The sequence below is a fragment of the Aquarana catesbeiana genome, linkage group LG03, assembly GCF_042186555.1.
Source record: "Aquarana catesbeiana isolate 2022-GZ linkage group LG03, ASM4218655v1, whole genome shotgun sequence".
NCBI classification, from domain to species: Eukaryota; Metazoa; Chordata; class Amphibia; order Anura; family Ranidae; genus Aquarana; species Aquarana catesbeiana.
This window is the reverse complement of record NC_133326.1, coordinates 697,493,553-697,514,698: the sequence shown is the minus strand read 5'-3', so window position 1 is coordinate 697,514,698 and position 21,146 is coordinate 697,493,553. Positions and strand designations below refer to the sequence as shown.

General features: G+C 43.9%; 1 protein-coding gene across 1 annotated transcript; it reads left to right on the top strand.

The window, feature by feature from the left end:
• Positions 1 to 505: 505 nt before the first annotated feature.
• Positions 506 to 19,756, top strand: LOC141134293 (zona pellucida sperm-binding protein 3-like). Its single transcript, XM_073623869.1, has 9 exons — positions 506 to 533; positions 8,190 to 8,728; positions 14,528 to 14,646; positions 14,753 to 14,856; positions 15,489 to 15,666; positions 16,270 to 16,390; positions 16,541 to 16,632; positions 18,709 to 18,842; positions 19,536 to 19,756. Exons 1-9 carry the CDS (start codon positions 506 to 508, stop codon positions 19,754 to 19,756), a joined length of 1,536 nt encoding a protein of 511 aa, XP_073479970.1.
• Positions 19,757 to 21,146: the final 1,390 nt, after the last annotated feature.

Sequence of the window (21,146 nt, the reverse complement as noted above, 5' to 3'; positions counted from 1 at the left end):
TATAGACCTTTAGTTAAGGCCCCTTTCACCCTGGGGCGGTTTGCAGGTGCTATTGTGCTAATAATAGCGCCTGCAAACCGACCCGAAACAGCCGCTGCTGTCTCTCCAGTGTGAAAGCCCGAGGGCTTTCACACTGGAGCAGTGCGCTAGCAAGACGGGAAAAAAAGTCCTGCTAACAGCATCTTCGGAGCGGGGAAGGAGCGGTGTATACACCGCTCCTTCCCCGCTCCTGCCCATTGAAATCAATGGAACAGCGCGGCTATACCCCCCGGCAAAGTGCCTCTGCAGAGGCGCTTTGCAGTGGTTTTTAACCCTTTCTCTGCTGCTAGCGGGGATTAAAACTGCCCTGCTAGCGGCCGAATACCGACAGTAAAGCGCGGCTAACAATATCGGCGCTTTACCGCTGACGCCGCCCCCACCCCAGTGTGAAAGGGGCCTAAACCATGTTTGGAACATTTGTCCAGTTCTGGAGACCTCACATACAAAAGGATATTGAAAAGACAGAATGGGTCCAGAGAAAAGCTACAAAAATGGTAAAAGGTTGAGTGGATAAAACATATCAGGGGAGACTTCAGAAGCTTAAAATGTACATTCTGGAGGAAATAAGGGAAAGGGGAGACATGGTTGAAACTTTTAAATACATCAAGGTAGTGAAAGAGGTTTGAGTGGGGCAGTATCTTCAATATGAAGCCAAAATCGAGACTCAGTCAACAGTATACCACTCACATTTTTGTAAATTTTTTAATATCTTTTCATGTGACAACACTGAGGAAATTACACTTTGATACAATGTAAAGTAGTGAGTGTACAGCTTGTATAACAGTGTGACTTTGCTGTCCCCTCAAAATAACTCAACACACAGCCAATAATGTCTAAACAGCTGACAACAAAAGTGAGTACACCCCTAAGTGAAAATGTCCAAATTGGGCCCAAAGTGTCAATATTTTGTGTGGCCACCATTATTTTCCAGCACTGCCTTAACCCTTTTGGGCATGGAGTTCACCACAGATTTACAGGTTGCCACTGGAGTCCTCTTCCTCTCCTCCATGACAACATCACGGAGCTGGTGGATGTTAGAGACCTTGTGCTCCTCCACCTTCCGTTTGAGGATGCCTCACAGATTCTCAATAGGGTTTAGGTCTGGAGACATGCTTGGCCAGTATATCACCTTTACCCTCAGCTTCTTTATCAAGGCAATGGTTGTCTTGGAGGTGTGTTTGGGGTCATTATCATGTTGGAATACTGCCATGTGGCCCAGTCTCTGAAGGGAGGGGATCATGCTCTGCTTCAGTATGTCACAGTACATGTTGGCATTCATGGTTCCCTCAATGAACTGTAGCTCCCCAGTGCCGGCAGCACTCATTCAGCCCCAGACCATGACACTCCCACCACCATGTTTGACTGTAGGCAAGACACACTTGTCTTTGTACTCCTCACCTGGTTGCCGCCAGACATGCTTGACACCATCTAAACCAAATAAGTTTATCTTGGTCTCATCAGACTACAGGACATGGTTTCAGTAATCCATGTCCTTAGTCTGCTTGTCTTCAGCAAACTGTTTGCAGGCTTTATTGTGCATCATCTTTAGAAGAGGCTTCCTTTTGGGATGACAGCCATGCAGACCAATTTGATGCAGTGTGCAGGGTATGGTCTGAGCACTGACAGGCTGACCCTCCACCCCTTCAATCTCTGCAGCAATGCTGGCAGAACTCATACGTCTATTTCCCAAAGACAACCTCTGAATATGACGCTGATCACGTGCACTCAACTTCTTTGGTCAACATGGCGAGGCCTGTTCTGAGTGGAACCTGTCCTGTTAAACCGCTGTATGGTCTTGGCCACCGTGCTACAGCTCAGTTTCAGGGTCTTGGCAATATTCCTGTAGCCTAGGACATCTTTATGTAGAGCAACACATCTTTTTTTTTCAGATCCTCAGAGAGTTCTTTGCCATGAGGTGCCATGTTCGACTTCCAGTGACCAGTATGAGAGAGTGAGAGCGATAACACCAAATTGACATTGGGGTGGGAAAATGGCTAATTGGGCCCCATTTGGACATTTTTACTTAGGGGTGTACTCACTTTTGTTGCCAGCAGTTTAGACATTAATGGCTTTGTGTTGAGTTATTTTGAGGGGGCACCAAATTTACACTGTTATACAAGCTGTACACTCACTACTTTACATTGTAGCAAATTGTCATTTCTTCAGTGTTGTCACATGAAAAGATAGAATAAAATATTTACAAAAATGTGAGGGGTGTGCTCACTTTTGTGAGATACTGTATATATATATATATATATATATATAAATTAAATGAAATGGGTCCGACTTTATTGGCCACTATGTTCTGCCATCACTCTTCTGTCAATTTTAATGTATGTCCAAACATTTTCAAAATTGGTCCCAATACCCCCCCCCCCCCGACCCAATTTTACCTTGTTCCTGAAGCAAAAGAAATAGCTTTTATTACTCCTTGTGATACCATTATCAGATTTGTAACATTTTTAACAGGGATAGCTGCTGGACCATTCCTATTGAGGAAGAAATGTCCCCAGAACGACATCGCCCAAGATACCTTTTCCTATACTTAGATCTTGGGGGGTCAAGGCAGCAGAAATGTTTTGCTAAGAAAAAAAAAATCAAATGAATGCATATGAAGTGGGACAAAGAAAAGTGGAGATAAGCAGAATTCTGTAGTCCAGCAGGCAGGGCTGACTTTGCTGCTTGAATATTGAAGCCATTGGATCAGCATGACACCCTGACATCTTATAGACCACTCTTATGGACCACCCCATACAGATATACGTGCTCTGGTTCTGGGGTCCGTGCGTGCGCATCACTGATGATCTGCTCCTGCTGTGATTGGACACAGCGGGAGCAAATAAGCGGGACCAGCGGGCCCGATGTCCACCGGGATTCATTCTCAGGAGAGGCAGATCGGTGGTCTGCCTATGTAAACTGTGAGAGGGGAAGACGGATCTCTGTCTTCCCCCAGTCAAAGCACCCCCACACAGCAACCCCTAGGAGCACATTTAACCCTTTGATCTTCCCTGATGTTAACCCCTTCCCTGGCAGTGTCATTAGTACAGTGACAGTGCATTTTTTTTAAACACTGATCACTGTATTGGTGTCACTGGTCCCCAAAAAGTGTCAGTTAGGTGTTCAATTTGTCTAGTGCAATGTCGCAGTCCTGCAAAAAATTGCTGATCGCCGCCATTACTAGTAAAAAAATAAATAAATAAAAATTCCATAAATATATCCCATAGTTTGTAGAGGCTATAACTTTTGCGCAAACCAATCAATATACACTTATTTGGATTTTATTTATCAAAAACATATAGCAGAATACATATTGGCCTAAATTGATGAAGAAATTAGATTTTTTGCATTTTTTATTGGATATGTTTTATAGCAGAAAGTAAAAAATGTTTTTTTTTTTTTCAAACTTGTCGGTGATTTTTTTTGTTTGTAGCACAAAAAAATAAAAAACGCAGAGGTGATAAAAAGCTTAAACAATATATAAAGGATTTTTGAAGGGTCCACTACACCCAAAAAGTATTATTTTATTTAGGCTGTGGGTGTTGTTTGAGTCAGACCCTGGCTTTTTCTGTGTCTTGGATGGCTCAACAGGAAGGTCTCACGGCCATATTTCCTGGCTCTGTTTTTTGTCCACCTGGAAGTATTGGGAGTTCCTGCCCACCTTTATGTGTTCCTGCTCACAAAAGGAAAATCCAGTGGATATGGTTGGAATCCCTCATAATCGCTACATTCAGGTGTGTAGACTCGTGACCAGAAATCTCAATGATAGTGTTATTGAAACCCGTAAAAACTGTCAGGGGATTTAATTGTCCAACATGCCCAAGAAAAACTGAAATACCACTTTGAGATGGAATGACCCTTCAAATTCTTTAGAAATGCTATCTGTACCTTATGCCAGCCTTTTTCAACCAGGGTGCCTTGAGGTGTCTTCAGGGGTGCCTCAGCAAAATGCCTAAAAATTTACCCAAAATTGTATACAAGGCAAGCAGTGGATGAAGGCTGCCTTTTAGTTACACAAAGCCACAGGTTTTCATTGTGCACCATTACAACCTTCTAGCTGCTGACCTGCTAACGACCAATGACATCATCAGTTGATAAGGAGGATGTCAGTCACCTGCATAGCATGCTTGTTTGACGCTCCCCTGTCTCTCACCATCAATTTTAGGGTCACATTAGCTGAGAAAAACTGAGGAAGAATACAAACATTGGAATACTAGTCAGTACCAACTTGCATCCCTAGCATTGGGTGTCCTACGTGAGTGGATGTTGCTGCATTATGTAAAACTATTAGAACCGTTTTTGCTTTTTAGGATGGAGTGCTTCAAGACTGCCACCATTGCCATATTTTCTGGCTCTGTTTTTGTCCACATTGGGAGTTCCTGCCCACCAGGGGCGTTGCTATGTGGCAAAAAAAACAGGGGCTTCAGCCCGAAGTCAGAGCCCAGCACTGACCTACACTGACCTACCTGACACACACTGACCTACACTGACCTACCTGACACACACTGACCTACACTGACCTACCTGACACACACTGACCTACACTGACCTACCTGACACACACTGACCTACCTGACCTACACTGACCTACCTGACACACACACACTGACCTACCTGACCTACTTAACCTACACTGACCTACCTGACACACACTGACCTACCTGACCTACTTAACCTACACTGACCTACCTGACACACACTGACCTACCTGACCTACTTAACCTACACTGACTTACCTGACACACACTGACCTACCTGACCTACACTGCATACACTGACCTACCTGACCAGACTTCAGGTGTCCTCCTGCAGCTCAGCGGCGTGCCCATTACAGAGTAGAGTAGACTCCAGGGTCCAGGCAGCCAGAGAGAGCCATGATGAGGAGAGGAGAGCCGCCTGCCCGAGCGCCGAGTGGGCTCGGGATCTTCTGACAGTGGCGTGGCGGCAGCATTGTAATTCCCGCCTTCTGGAGCCTACAGCGCCTATGATGAACATCACGTCCCATGTTCCCGGCATTGGACAAGTGGGACATCCATCAGCGCTGCAGGCTCCAGAAGGTGGGACCTACTATTACACTCGGCCGCACTCGGGATCAGATCTGTCCCCACTCGGCGGCGGCGCTTAGGGCTAATAATAGAACCGTGCCCACCCGAGACCCGGGGCTTTTTGTGGACCCACTCGGGGCTTCAGCCACTGTCAGCCCCCCCCCCCTGCCGACACCAGTGCTGCCCACCTTTATGTGTTCCAGCTCACAAAAGGAAAATCCAGTGGATATGGTGGGAATCCCTCAAAATGGCTACATTTAGGTGTGTAGACTCATGACAATAAATCTCAATGATAGTGTATCGAAACCCGTAAAAACTGTCAGGGGATTCAGTTGTCCAACATGACCAAAAAAAAAAAAAAAACTGAAATACAATTTTCAGATGACCCTTCAAATTCTTTAGAAATACTATCTGTACCTTATGCTTTCCGAACAAGCTCTCTGATGGTCATATACACTTCAATTGAATTATCCAATCAATGTGTGATAAGACCAAAATAAGCCGATTCTCTATGGAGGAAAATTATCGATCATTTTGCATTGATCATCAGCACCAAGATACTTTGTTCACGAATATGATCTTATTTTCATTGATCAGGTCATTAGATTCATTAGCAAAATCAAAGATGAGGCCTATAACGTACCATGTTAATTTACTTTCAGAACATTAAACGGTATGAAACGGAAAAGCAAACATTTATTATATTGCAGCTTACCAATTCTTAGATGTGATGGCTGCAGTTTTTTTAGGCTTTCTTCACCTCGTGATTTCGCCAGTAGGTTTGTTGTTTTTTTTTTTTTTTAACAAAACAAGCTCTCCAGCAGAATGTGTCAGTTACAGGGAAGAGCCAAACCATTTACGAATGAGAGGGGTGCTTACAATGATCAGCTTTTATTTATTTATGTTAAGTCTTTATCCCAAAAGGAAAGAAAAACAAAAAACAGTTTGCTGTAACTGTTAATAAAGTGTGAACTGTTGTTTGTCTTCACTTTGTTAGCGTATCTAAATCTGCTAGTTCATCTCGCACTACCCCCCCAGATAGCAAGGATAACTTGTGTGGTAATGTTGAATTGAATTGAGAATAAATTGGCCGGTGTTTCCATGATAAATTCACGTGTTCAGTGACGATACACGTCAGGGAAGAGCCAGGTGTCGTCACTTCCAGTCGCGGCCGAGTCCAGAAGTACTCTGCTGTTTGCTGGATTATCTGATTTTAAACTGTAAGTTACTCTTTGTTTTAATAAAATCCTTTTGGGAAATACTACATGATGGAGCCACCCTCTTTTATTTCATGTCCTCTCCGCATCGGTTAAGTCTGGAGTCACCCCCAAAAATCCGCTATTGTTGGGACAATCGGGACAATCGTTGGAAATCGATCGTTGTGCTGGGATCTGCTGTTTTCCATACTGAAGACTTGACTCGACCCGTAGGGGTCTTCATCTGAAGTGAGAGGCTGGGGGAATCGTGCGGCGCACCATGGATATTATATATGTGATTGGAGGAATTTGACATCAATCGAAGCTGTTTTTGCACAATTTTTTTTTTTTTTTTGCACACGGATTTAATTCATGAACTTGTATATGTGAACTTATTCATATTAGTGTTTATCACTTGTTGGACTTTGTTTTTTGAATTTCACCTTTTACACTCCAGTGGATTTATTCAGAAATTTTTATGTTTCACGTTTTTTTTTTTTATGTCATTATATCATTAGACTAGGATTGTCAAATATTTTTTCACTTGTTGCACTTTATATACACACTGGATGTTATTTTATTTTTGCTGTTTGGAATCGGTGCACTTTACCAGTGATCTAGAGAAGAGTAGAGAAGATTTGTTATTTTCATTTTCACTTGCACGTGCCTATTCTGTTCTACACTCTTACTTGTCAGGTGTGTGAGCGATTCTATTTAGTATCTATATACATATTGATTCATTTCTGCACTTTAGTTAGCGCCACATACTTCATTTATTCATATATTTTATCTGTGTGGGAACACTTCTTTATGTTGGCAGCGTCTCCCATCCTTATTTATCCTATTCTATACAGTTTGATTTTGAGCAATAGTTCCCCCATTTCTTTATGTATATACACGATGGGCTGTCCTGGAGTGGTTAAAGAGAACCCGTCACTTAAAAAAAAAATCACATAGGGGACTTTTTGTCCCCATGTGATGAAAAGAAAATTAAAAATTATTAAATTTTTTTGCAAAAAAAAACAAGTTACACCCAAGCAGATGAAATCCCCGCCCCCCCCCCAAAAAAAAATGTTGAGGCCCCCCCCCACATATACGCACATAAGAACCTAAAAGCATGCATTGGGGGGCGCCTACACGTGAAATCTTCAATTGCGATGTTACATATCTACGCGCATGCCGGAGTGAGAGCGATAATTCTAGCACAAGACCTCTGTAACACTAAACTGAAACCTATAGGGGGCTTTGGAAGCATCACCTATAGAAAATATAGGTTACTGAAGTTTGTCGCCATTTCACAGGCGCACACAAGTTTTAGATTTGGCATGTTCGGTATCTATCGTCTTTTATACTTTACCAAAAATGTGGGTAGTTTATTGTTTTTTTTGCCCTAAAAGTCGCTTTAGTGCGTCTTCTACTGAAATTTGTAGTAATATCATGTGACATAAAAAAATGGAACTACCACTATTTTATTTTCTAGGCTGTCTGCTTTCAGAATATATATAATGTTTTGGGGGTTTTTGTATTAACTTCAGGCCTAAAATGATGTTTTATACATGTGTGCAAAAAAAAAACAAAAACGGCTTTGGCAGCAAAAGGGTTAAGAAGTGGTGGGGTAGGTGGCAATTTGTTGCAGCATAACTTTAAAGAAAACAGAGGAAGAAATTTCTACATCAAGCTGCAATGATATATCATTTTATTTATTTATTTTATCTGCCTCACTCACTATACCCTTTAAAATCAAACTCCATCTTCGCTATTACTTTAAATAGTTTGTTTGGGCCAGCTTGGCCCAAAATAACTATTTAAAAGGAAAGCAAAGCTGGAGTTAGGCTTGAAATGTTATGTGGATCTCTACTCTACATTCTATGCCTACTGCTAAGGGTAATCATTAGTTAATTGTCTGTTGCAGGTGGAAGTGAGCTGTATAAAGACCTGTCCTGGGAATGTGTTAGATTATCTTTCTCCATCATGGTCTTCTGGGTGAAACAAAGCTGTTGGTTGTTTTTGGTGGTGCTGGTTGTAGGCCAGGCCTATGCTTCTTTGAGGGGGCATGCCTTGAGCAGAAAGCGACGCCACTCTGATCACTGGTGGAGGGTTAATCAGCCTGTATCTGGAATGGGTTCCTCTAGAAGGGTAGGCTGGGGGGCTTCAGACCCTGGACTTGGATGGGACACACATAGAAGGTATCCTGGTGCTGGCTATGATTTGGGCTCCTCTAGGATGGACATTGGGCAACCCAGACAGCAAGTGGCCTACAATCCCGTCAGTGTGGTGTGTGATGAGGACAAGATGGTGGTGTCTGTGCAGAGAGATCTTTTTGGAAATGGGAATTTGGTGAAGGTGTCAGATCTGAGCCTAGGATCCCAGCCCTGTAATCCTGATGCTTCAAGCTCTGATACTACTGTGGTCTTTCGTGTTGGCCTGCAGGATTGTGGAAATGTCCCTCAGGTGAGCAATATGTGGTGTCTGTGTGGAATATTTTTTGGTAATATAGCTAATCTAATTCACCAGGTAGAAGTTAACAGGAAAATTTGTGCAGCTTATCATGGAGATAATTTTTCTGTATGTTCCCCCATTCCTCTTGGATTTGTCCTGTTTAGTTCTTCACCAAAAGAATCCCAAATTGTGGGTTATTCCAGAACTATAAGGGTTCATTCACTCCAGATGTGTTGATCAATGCACACCAGTACATATAGATAGAAAATTAAATCTATTTCAATAGGAACAGTTAACACCAGTGTGTTCTGAATAAGTACTGTAGCACTCATTTATTTTTTTTCAGCGCAATGCATGTAAGCGCAGCACACTTAGTGAGTCAACGATCAGTAGAATGTGTGTGTGTGTGTGTGTGTGTGTGTGGTGTGTTTTGTGTTTTTTTTTTTTTTTTTTTTTTTTTTTTTTTTTTTGCAAATGCATGTGTCTAAGCTTAATTTTATGGTGTGAATGGACCCTAATAGAAGGGGATTCTTCCAATAGGGTCACTACTACTGACAACCGGGGATTCCCTCACTTTGGAGAGATTTCCCCTCACTTCCTGTTTTGGCTATAGGGCAGGAAGTGAGGGTGAATCTCCTCAATGGGATACAAACGTAAAAAAAAAAACTGATAAGGTAAAATCCTCCATTACTCTATCCAAAATGGGCAGGGGTGCGATTAGCAACTTGGCGCTCCCTAGCGATTATGAATATCTTTATTTAAAAGGCTAAGTGCACATTCAAAAAGTACAGATAATACCTGCTGATCCTGCCAGAGGTTCATCATCTTTGTAATCTTTTGTGCATTGAAATGACTTTGAACAAAATTGTCAGCATTCAACTCGTTCTTCTAACGCAGGCAGTAGCTGTAGCCTACATCACTAAGGCTGCATTCGCTCCTGAGCGTTTTTGTAGTTTGAAGCTCAAAGATGCTCAACAAGCAAAATCCCATTCATTTAAATGGCCTCTGTTTTATGCTCAGATGTAGACAGGGGCCATTAAAATCAATAGGATTTTGCTTGCTGAGCGTCTTCAAACTTCGAGCTACAAAACGCTCAGATGTGAATGCAGTGAACAAGGGTTGTCCTCTAGGACATTAAGTGATACTGGCAGGAACACCGAGTGAAAAAAGGGAATGGGGCTTCAAGGAAAACCTATTGCCGCCAGCTCTAAAGACTGTTAAGCTGAACTGATGTCTTTCGAGCCAATGTCTTTAACTAGCGGGAGCAGCTTCCATATTTGTAACTTAATAGACTCCCAACTATTCAATAGATGCATATGCTAATCTGAAAAACATTGTGTACAACAAGCATTTGCATGACTCTGGGATATAAATTTTTTTTTTTTTTTTTTTTTTTTTTTTTTTTTTTTCCCCCTCTTAATTGCTCTAATATTGGGAGTGCTGAATACATCCTTAATGTACAAACCTGTAACTTTTAAAGTGTTTAACTGAATAATCTTAGCAAGCAAAGCCTACATTTCTATGTTGTCTTAAATACACTCCCTTTAGTGCATCTCAGTGCTGCTGGTCTCTTGCATCCTCTTTGCAGCCCATTCCTGGCTACATAGCATTTTTTCAGGCTGACTTCTGCAGCCACTCCTGCAACATGTACATGCTCTCCAGTAATGCCATAAAGTCTTTTGATATTATATATTATAGCAATAACTCACGGTGGAGCTGCTGATTTTAAGGCGGGCTGTTACCATCACCTTGTTACAGTACCTGACCGCGAGATTGTGTTTTCCAGCGCGATCCCATCGCACTGGTTCTTGGCGACAGGCGGCATGACGCACTGGCTCACTCATCGGGAAAACGTTTTTTTTTTTTTTTCTTTCCTCTCGCGATGAGCGACAGGCAGTGCTGACAGCTGTCTGGTATGAATCCTGAGGGGGAACGCTGCGCCAAATTTTCAAATGAAAAAAACTGCGTGGGTCACACCCCCCCCCCCCCCCCAGCGGCATTCCAGGCCTTTAGGTCTGGTATGGATTGTAAGGGGAACCCCCTACACCGAAAAATCGTCGTGGGGGGTCCCCCCAAAATCCAGACCCTTATACGAGCACGCAGCCCGGCCGGTCAGAAAAGGGGGGTGGAGATGAGCAAGCACCCCCCTCCTGAACCGTACCAGGCCGCATGCCCTCGACATGGGGGGTGGGGGGGTGCATTGGGGGAGGGGGGCACCCTGCGGGCCCCCCCACCCCAGAGCACCTTGTCCCCATGTTGAGGACAAGGGCCTCTTCCTGACAACCCTGGCCGTTGGTTGTCGGGGTCTGCGGGAGGAGGACTTATCGGAATCCAGGAGCCCCCTTTAATAAGAGGGGCCTCCAGATTCCTGCCCCCCACCCTATGTGAATAAGTATGGGGTACATGGTACCCCTACCCATTCACCTAGGGGGAAAAAGTGTCAATTAAAAAAAAAAAAAAAAAAACACAGGTTTTAAGAGTAATTTTTATTAGGCAGCTCCGGGGTCTTCTTCTGTCTTCTCCCGGTGTTCGGCCTCATCTCCCGGGCCCCTCCGCTATCTTCTTCCAGCTCTTTTGCCAGCAGGGGACTGGAAGAAGTAGCAGGAAAGAGGTAGAAGAAGAGTTGCAAGGAAGTTCAAATACCTTTTTCTTGGCGTAGCATCAAGGAATTTAAATCTTTAGGATGGATGTATCCTCAGCTTAGGATTAAATCTTTGCCCGGATAGGTCTCTCTCACTAACCTAGCAGCCGGTACGCAGCACGAACAAAAAGTCTCTGCCACAGACTTGGGTGAAACAAATCTGTACGATCCTCTGCCACAGGATGTAGTAGTTTTGGATGAACAGCAAACACAGTACCAGAACCTTTAAGCCGACCCGGCAGTACTTGTGCGGTAGTGTAGTTTAGTATATGTCCTCCAATCGATTCACCAGGCCCTTCTTAAGACCAGCCTTGCATGGTCTCTTCCAAGATGGGTCCTCCCCTGGATCTTCCCGATTGTCCGGCTTCTTCCTGCAGGACAGACAGCACAGGACCATCCCAGCTATAGCAGGCCTCAGACAGGCTTCTGGGTCTACCCGCATGGCTGCAGCAACGCAACCCTCCAAGCCGGAGGGCTACGAGGTAGAACTCACTGACCCATACCTCCTAGGCCAGGAGGGCCACGAGGCAAGAAGACTCCCCGAAACATGGCGTCTGTCCCATAAATACCCTCTCCCAGAATGCAACTCGGAGGTCCACCTCCGCCGAGTTATCTCTGGGACAGAAGAGCACTCATACACTTTAGCTTGTTGCTTTCCAACACGACCTATGATGACGACACCCACAGGCACAATGTGGAACTGCACGCAACACAGCCAAGCTGGAACAGAGGCTAATCTAACATTAGATTGAATCTGAACTATGTACAGAACAGATGACCCACTAAATTTACCTATAAGTGGTAGATTGAAAAATCTACCAGCGCTACATATAATATAAAAAAATTTCCTGGTAAAATGTTTTTATTCTATAAAAAGGGGAAAACCAGATAATAAATTCCCATGCAGGGAATATGGACATAAGATGGGTTCATGTAAAACATATTATAAGGGTATAAACCGACACAATCAGAGGCCGGTGTCAGTTTGTTATTCCCAAGCCTTGAGACCCAGGGGTCAAGGTAGACAAGGGGGAGCGGAGCTGTCTGCAGAATGGGGAGAGGGGACACACACGCAGACCAGCGGCAGGCAAGAGGCTCAGAAATGGGAGATGGGGGTCAAATGAAATTTGGAGTCCTAGACTAGTCAGGTGTAAAGTAGGGAATGCATAGGACCACCACAGGGCCCACACCTTAAATTTTGGCATGGGAGTCATGGAGGACATTGGACTCCAGGCCCTTGCTATTGTTTGGCTGTGATAAATAGATATGTGGCTAGTTTCTGCTGGTGAGAGAAAAGGCCCGGGATCAGGCAATGGAGTAATGCAAATTTGGGGTCCTTGCGGAAGGGTACGTGAAATAGAGAGGATAGTAGGCCAATGACCCTTGACCAGAATCCTACAAGACGGGGACAAGACCACCATGTATGCAGTTCATCTCCTCGCTGACCACAACCCCGGAAGCATCCATCATTGCATGATGGGTTTGACTTGGCGATTATGGGCTGGGACACAGTACCAGTGTAGGAGAACCTTTTTATAGGCTGCCTCCAATGTGGCAGTGTTAGCACTTTGCTATGCTGGACCAGGTCTTACTCCAGTCTGCAAGATCTATGGGGGGCAGGTCATGTTCCCATTTAAGCACGTAGGAAAGGGTAGTGGAAGTGCTGCCGGTGGTTAGTAAGGAGTAGATTGTAGAGATGGTGCCACGAGCGTCTGGGCAATACTGGCAGGTGTGCTCAAAGGCAGTCATTTGATATGGAAAGGAGCCAAGATGTCGGAGGGAAGTTATCCAGTTATGCAGCTGAATGTAACGGAAGAGTTCGGCTGGCGGAGCTTCATGAGTCTCTTGGATTGAGAGCCACGTGGGGAAAGGTACCAAGAAAGTGACCAACCAGTGAAAACCCATGGGCAGACCACCGTGAGAAAATGTGAGGTTGTTCCGAGCCAGGTCGGGACATGGGGTTATTCAAGAGGGGGAGTAGTGGCAGAGGAATGGGGACATAAGTTTGCCAGAGTACCGTATCAAGCCCCATAATTTCAGACTGTATCATGAGGGGGCTAGCAGGAGGTTGCATTCTAGGGGGTAGCCACAGTAAGGCAGAGATGGGGACCATCGTGCAGTTAGGCACCTACAGGAGAACCCATAGGGGGATGTCAGATGGAGCATGGAGAGTTGGGAAATTTGAGCTGCCTTATATTTTGCAATGTCCAGAAAGCCCAGCCCCCCGTAAACTATGAGCATGGAGAGTAGAGCGGGAAACCCTGGGGGGTGCCTATGTGCCCAGATAAAGGTGAGACGTCTGTTCTGGAGTAGCCGCAGATAGAAAGCAGGGACCCGGACAGGAAGAGTCCGAAAAAAGTAAAGAATCTTGGGAGGATGGTAATCTTGACTGCATGAATATGGCCGATCCAGAATAAGGTGGGGAATTGCCAAGATGCCACAAGTGCTGTGATGGTGCGCAACAGTGGTTAGTAATTGTCGAGAAAAGGGAAGCGTAAGAGGGGGGTCAACTTGATGCCGAAGTCCAGTGAGGAGCTTGCCCAGCGGTAGGGTGTCAGGAAAGGTTCCACCCGCTGATGACACTATCTGACATATGGCGTACAGTAGTAATGTCCACCAGCAGGTGTCTCCTGTCAGGGGAGCTCTCCCCTGCTGGTGTTAGGTGATCTTTGGGCCACAGTACTAGCGTCCACCAGCGGATGGTTCCCGGCAGTATGGAGCAAATATCACCTCCTGCAGTCAGACATCACCTGAGCCTGATTGTAAGAAATGGTATAAATACCCAGCAAGCTCACACACACCTTGCCTTTGTGTCGTCCTTGTGCCCTGACCTGAAAGCTCTGATTCCTGTATCCCTGCCCTGCAGCCTGATCTTTTCCACCTTCTCCCTGTCTGTCTTACTCCTTGCCCCCCCATCTGCTGATCTCCCGTTTTATGACCTCAGCCTGGCTAAAGATTACGATTCTGATATTCCTTTTTGCTGTATATACTGTTATCTTCTTCACCTACATAAGTTTGGGTTGCTCTGTTGTAGTCCACACAGCTCTGGTCACACTTGATACGTGACATAGGGGAAGGAAGATTGGAGATATGAGGCTAGGGAACCTGGATGTGTAATATATCTTAATAAACCTCAATCAAAGCATTTAGTTGTGGCATTTGTCTTGTAGATGACTGCAGACTTGCTGATGTATAGCACTTTTCTGACCTACAACCCGTCTTCTGCCACAAATCTGCCCATCACAAGGAGCAGCTCTGCTGTTATAACCATCAAGTGCTATTACCCCAGGTAAGTCTTTAATAAAAGTCTTGTTCCTGATATTGGGGCATTGTATCTAGCAGAAAAGCGAAAACTTTAAAACCCGTAACCAGAGTCTGACTTGTCTTTTTCATAGGCATGACAATGTGAGTAGTAAAGCCATACATCCAACATGGGTCCCCTTCAGCTCCACTGAAACAATTGAGGAGAAGCTGAACTTCTCGCTGCGTCTGATGAATGGTGGGTCTTTCAACAGATTTCCTTCATAGGTTTTGACACTTATGGACCAGTGCCTGGGTCTACCATCAGGCCATAACCCTCCCTTTGTTACCTTTCTATAATGTATTGGTAAAAAATTTGAAGAGCACTGTAGGGGGCAAGGTTGAGTGAATGTAGTCTGTATAGTAGAGAAAAGCGGAATGTTCCATCTCAGCTAGCACATGATAGTGGTATATATTTTTTTATCTCTTGACATGACAAGCAAGACTGGCACAACTGTTCATACAAAAATTAAGGGTGCATAATATAACCCTAATCTGTTCCTGTTTGTTCACATGTAATTGAATATAACATGGCATACAATATCCTTGAATAGCTTGGCCCAGGAGTAAAGACAAGTCTACAAAATTGTAGTATGTGGGCAATGGAGCACCAGTGGAGTTGCATCTAACCCCTATAGTCCTGATCATCCTCTTTAGGATCAAAGATAACTTTTTTTTTTTTTGAGTGTTTGGTTATTAAAGCGGAGTTCCAGTCAAAAGTGGAACTTCTGCTTATGATTCCTCATATATGATTTACATTTTTGGAAATGGGGGGGGGGGGGGGGGGCAGAAACACCGCTTTAAGGTCAGTCAATGGTTTTGTTTTTACAGATGACTGGAGTGGTCCCAGTCCTTCTATTATCTTCGAGCTTGGGGAACCTTTGAATATAGAAGCTGCTGTGGACACTGACAATCATGTTCCTATGAGAATACTTGTAGACCGCTGTGTGGCCTCCCTAAATCAAGATACCACACAAGGACCTTCTTATGAAATCATTGCTTTCAGTGGGTAAGTACTTTAACATTGATTTCTAGATGGAATAGTAACACTTACTTAATGGGTGCTGTGGCCATGGAGATGGTATGACTAGTTTCATCACTGGAGCCTGTGGACACAGCAAAGACTGCTTGAAGAATGGCTAAAATGTACTTTCCTGGCCCTAGCATGGCTTAGATTATGTAATGTGTAAATAACCTAATTTGATGACCAATCATACTTTTTTGGAAGGATTCGTGACCAATATACATTTTATGGAAATTACTTAATTTTTATAGGCTGAGAATGCTTTTTTTCACAAAATCACTTCAGCATGGTCACCCTTGATTCTGCATTTGCTTAGATGCTGTCCCTTTAGCTTGACAACACTGTGTGCTCTAGAAGCAGGATCGGGGGGGAGAATGACAGTCATGCTTGGTCCCTCTTGCCCACCTCCAGCATTGGGGTGCAGGAGAAAACTTATTGGTATTCAGTATCGAGGGGTACATTGGACTGAACTTTTTTTAACATGCCCACCTCCTTTTTGAAAATGTTGGCATTTCACTTGGTGGAAGGTGGGTGGGGGTAGGAATTAAAGGGTTTAGATGACTTAAAGATGACGCTTTTTATTTAAAGGTGTATGGTTGATGGGAAGCAAGAAGATTCAAGCTCTGCCTTCAGAACGCCAAGATCCCACCCTAATAAGCTTCAATTTTCAGTTGATGCTTTTAAGTTTGTTAATGTAGACTCTCCTGTGGTAAGTGTGGGGGGGGTGTGTGTGTGTGTGTGTGTGTGTGGTGTGTGGTGTGTGGTTTTTTTTTTTTTTTTTTTTTTTTTTTTTTTCTCCTTTTGGGGATTGGTGTTGATTATGGTGAATGAGGAATCTGAAACATAACTATCTCTTTAGATCTTTATTACCTGTTTCTTGAGGGCTGCAGCAGATGACACTTCACCTGATGTTATAAACAAGGCCTGCTCATACAGTAAAACAAGCAACAGGTGAGGTAACAATGCATTGATGAGAGCTAATAGAAGTGGTGACATCAAGCTTGAGCTCTTTATTAAAGGGGCTTCTAGATATCAAAATCAAGGGGTGTGCGTGTCTTCAGTATGGGGACAAGGTCTTTTTAGAGGAGGTCCTAACCCCCTCCCTCTGCATTGAGAGAATAATGGTTTGGTGGGGGGTGCATATGCTTGTTCACCCTGCTTTCCTGGAGTGCCAGGCTGCATGCTTGGGTATGGGTCAGGTATGCAATTTTGGGTGATTGCGAACTTGTTTAACCACCTCAGACTTGTTTTCATGGTCTAGGATTCTATTCCTCTATACCATACCCTTGTCATAGATTTAGAAGTATGTTGAACACACAAACCTTTTGAGGTCTGATGTGAATTTGGGTACAATGCAAAGTTAGGTCTACTCAAATCCTATAATGGAAACTTATCAGACCAGAAAAAGTGGGGGTGATGGGCATGAACTCCCCTCCCAGAAATGAACCAAATCAGACGTGCACCCATCCTCTCCCCTTCTGAACCAAACCAGGCCAAATGCCATTTAACATGTCGGGGAGGATCAGGGCTTTCTCAGTAGGTCTGCAGATGGGCTATGAAAACCTGGAACCCCATAACGTTAAGGGGGCACCCAGATACTGGCCCTGCTTCTGTACAGCACATAGACCAGCCTACGCATTAACAAAAGTGAAAATAAAAATGTTTGACCATTGTTGTATTACAAATAAATTCAAACTAACAATATATTTTAATGCCTAATGGGGGAAAAAAAGACCCAATTTACCCAAATGCTATGATAGCCGTCTGCTTTCAGTGGCAATATAAAGGTATGGGTGAGGATAGTGGTGACAATGTAGGCTGTCACCCTTATCCCTGTCCTTTTTTTGTTACATGACTGGGAGTCCCCAGTCATGTAAGTGCATGGGTTAGGTGACATCAATGGTTTGTAGGGATGCAGAAGGTGCAGGCACATACTACTTTCTTGACTATTGACGGGTGGAAATGGTCATATTAATGCAAACTGAATGCCCTAAACAGATGTTCAGCTCTTCCTACCGTATAGCTGAACCATCTGGATATGAATTACAAATAAGACTCCTGGCCAAGAACGCTAAAGGTAATGGTAAATGGTCATTTTAATACAATTACATATTTGATCTCTTGGTATTGTGGAGGAAGCCAGGCTGTAGACCTTGTGCTAATGGACCAGATCCAAATGTCTAGCATTTTTAAAGGGGAAGCATTGCATAGCCTTCTACAATCCTTCCTTCACCACAGGCTTTGGAGCCCCAATAATGCACAGCTAAATTCTGCTACTGGTATCAAAAGCTCTGACTCTCAGGAAATCCTGCTATGACCTTTTCAAGTAAAACATGTCATGTGCTCAAAAAACCTAATTGATTTCTGCTTTTTGTTTAAGCATAGTTTCAAATGCCACAACACTTCATTGGTTGAGCTTATGGGGTTCTTCAGATGCACTGATCCCAAATCTTGCTTACTACTATATAGATATCGCTCAATCATAGTATGCCTGACTCAAACTCCAATTTTTCTCTCCAGTGGATCCTTGGTTCACCCTGCAGCTCTTGGTGTTCAATGTTGTGTATATACTATGTAGCCTCTGGAGTGTACCAGTTAAGTCTTATCAGGATTTTTCACAGTAGTGTTAAGTTCTGCTAAAGAAGAAAAAAATTACAACTTTGTTAATTAGCCTACAGTAACTAAAGGCCAAAGCGTGGAAATTGTTAACCTTGGGCTCACCTGAGACAACATGCAAGTGTCCTGGACCATGCTATTACAAAGCTTGATTCTTGGACGGCAGGGGTTCCTGTGGAACACATGTCTACCCACAGGGCTTTTCTTCTGTGATTTTATTTTATGATTGGCTAGTTCAAGCTTTTTAATTCACGCCAACGATTAAGGGTCATGGTGATTTTGTTCTGGAGCTTGTATCTTTGTACACATGGCCCAGTGGTTCCCTTACCTGGCCTTGCTATTTTTGATTCAGGAGCACATGGGCACATGGCTGGAAAACCTTTGACTGAATCTTTAACTTTACTGTTCCAGCTGGTTTGCTGTTGAGGGTCCTAACAGTATCTGTAGCTGCTGTGAACTGGGAAAATGTGACCAGACCACTTCTCGATCCAGAAGGCTTGGTCTGAGTGGAGGGTCAAGACAATGGAAGAGAGAAGCTACTTTTGGTAGGTGCAGAGAGTAGTGGCTTTTTTTTTTTTTTTTTTTTTTTTTTTTTTTTGTGTGTGTGTTCTTGTTCACCCCCACTCACCAAGCTAAGTTTTTCCCTTCTAAGGTTGACTGCACAGGAACTTTATGTAATCCCATGGTATTAGTTGCCTTTCCTGACAGTTTAATTGACTGGTCCCCCACACCCTACCAAATTATCTTATGGCCAAACTCCAACTGGTCTTGTCCAATCAACCAATACAATTTGTCTGATCCTGCATTATACACAAGTACCCACCAACATGTGCTAGAGAGCAGGGTATACATAGTCTCTGGAGTATCCTAGATCACCCTCTGAGTAACACCCAGCATAAATATATATGTATTGAAATTTTACCCAAAACAAGTGTTAAATGGTCTGCGTTGGATGTTGGAACTTCCTTTTTAAAATATGAGTTAAAGCCAATCAGAATCTCCTCTTGCGTGGCCCTGGGGGGGGGGGGGGGGGGGGGGGCCGTCTTAGAACATGTGTCCCACTGGAGGATCATTTTCTGCATTTTTGGTAAATACAATATGTGGATTTTGCCATAAGTCCAGATAGTGATGGCCACATTAAAGATGTCCCCTCCTATCTCAGACACAGATGCTATTACCCCCTTATATGTACTTGTGTGTAATTTACTTAACTTAATCAAGGTTTTAAATGGTTTCAGATATTGGAACACAGGATGAAGAATGGTTTGCAACACTTGGACCTCTGTATGTTGTGGGATCCGGTAGCAACAAAGCCCTAAAGCTGGATGGGTCTTCATCATTGACAATGGAAATCTGGATGGTGGCAGGAGTCTGCTCACTGTGGCTTGTTGCATTAATGACATGTATACTGGTTTGGACAATCAAGCCTAAGAAAACCCTGTTGTCTCCACAACAATAAAATGCATTTTGTAGTTGAGTTTTGACTCTCCAGTTAACTGGCCTAAAGAAGCAGATTTAATTCATCATATGTGATTTGTGCAAAAAGTATAATCTAACAAGGTATTTGGGGGGGGGGGGGGGAATGCATGTACAGGAAAAATGTAAGATCTTTTCAAACAAAATATTCTACGTCCTTTTTTTTTTTTTGTTTTGAGCCCTTTGTCAGCCTAGACTGAGTTCTTGCCCACTGGATTACCAAGCTGGAAGTGTTCCGTAGCCCAAGCAGAGAACTTGGGCTAAAACTTGGTTTGATATTAGTATATTGGAGGCAGTGCTTTAGGTTCACCAAAGTCAAGAACCAAGTGCCTTTGTGAAGGATTCAGTGCCAGTATTCTGTACTTGTAGTGTTTAGTGTAAAGCATTAAGGGTTTTATTATGTGCAGACTTTTTTTTTTTGTTTATAATGGCTTAACAACCCTCATACATTGCTATCTAAAGTAGTAGTAAAAAATAACCACCCTGTAGTTCCTCTAGATCAGGGGTGTCGGACTCAATTTCATTGTGGGCCACATCAGCATGATTGCCCTCAAAAGGGCCGGTTGTATCTGTAAGATTAGATGGCCAGCTCATCCCCTCCACTTACATTAGATGTCAAGAGCCACCCCACCATCAGAAGTGGAGTCCCCTACTCTCCCTAACATCACAGTTCACCCCCTTTCCTTATGCTGCTGCTGGGAAGAAGCTGGATGCATTGCTTGAAATTAGGGGTCTGGAGGAGGACCAGAGGAGGGCTGGAGCTCTCCTGCAGCTGCAGGAGAGGTGTGAGGGCCACGTGAAATGACCTGGAGGGCCAGAATCGGCCTGCGGGCCTTGTGTTTGACACCTGTGCTCTAGATAATTTTATTTTACTATTCTCGGGGTGCTCTGGTCTGATCACATGATCTCCCCAGGGGCTGGCTTCAGTGAAGGAGAGAATGGTGGCAATGCCTATGGGGTGATGTCACCCATAGTCCTACTACAGGACCTCTTTGTTGGCTGTCCCTCCTCTACACTTTCCAATGCTGTGAGTTGATCGTGTGACCAGACTAGAGCACCCAGGGAATTGTGGCTTGTGTAAAATGTACACCGGTATATAAATTTGTGTGTAAATGGTTTTTATCCTAGTCAGGACGTTGGTGGAATAACTTCCTCATGTCGGATGCCCAAAAAAAATAAATCCTTTTTATAGTCTTTCAGATGGGCGTTAAACAGGTGGCCAAGCTATTTTGCCACCCACCCAAATGGGGTTGTACACATGCTGGGGCCACAACCCTTTTAATGGAAGCAGGCTGTATCACCTGTCAAACTTGCTTATTGAGTTCAATGAAGCCTCAAATCACTTGCTTGTAGGGTTAATCCACGCAAAAAGG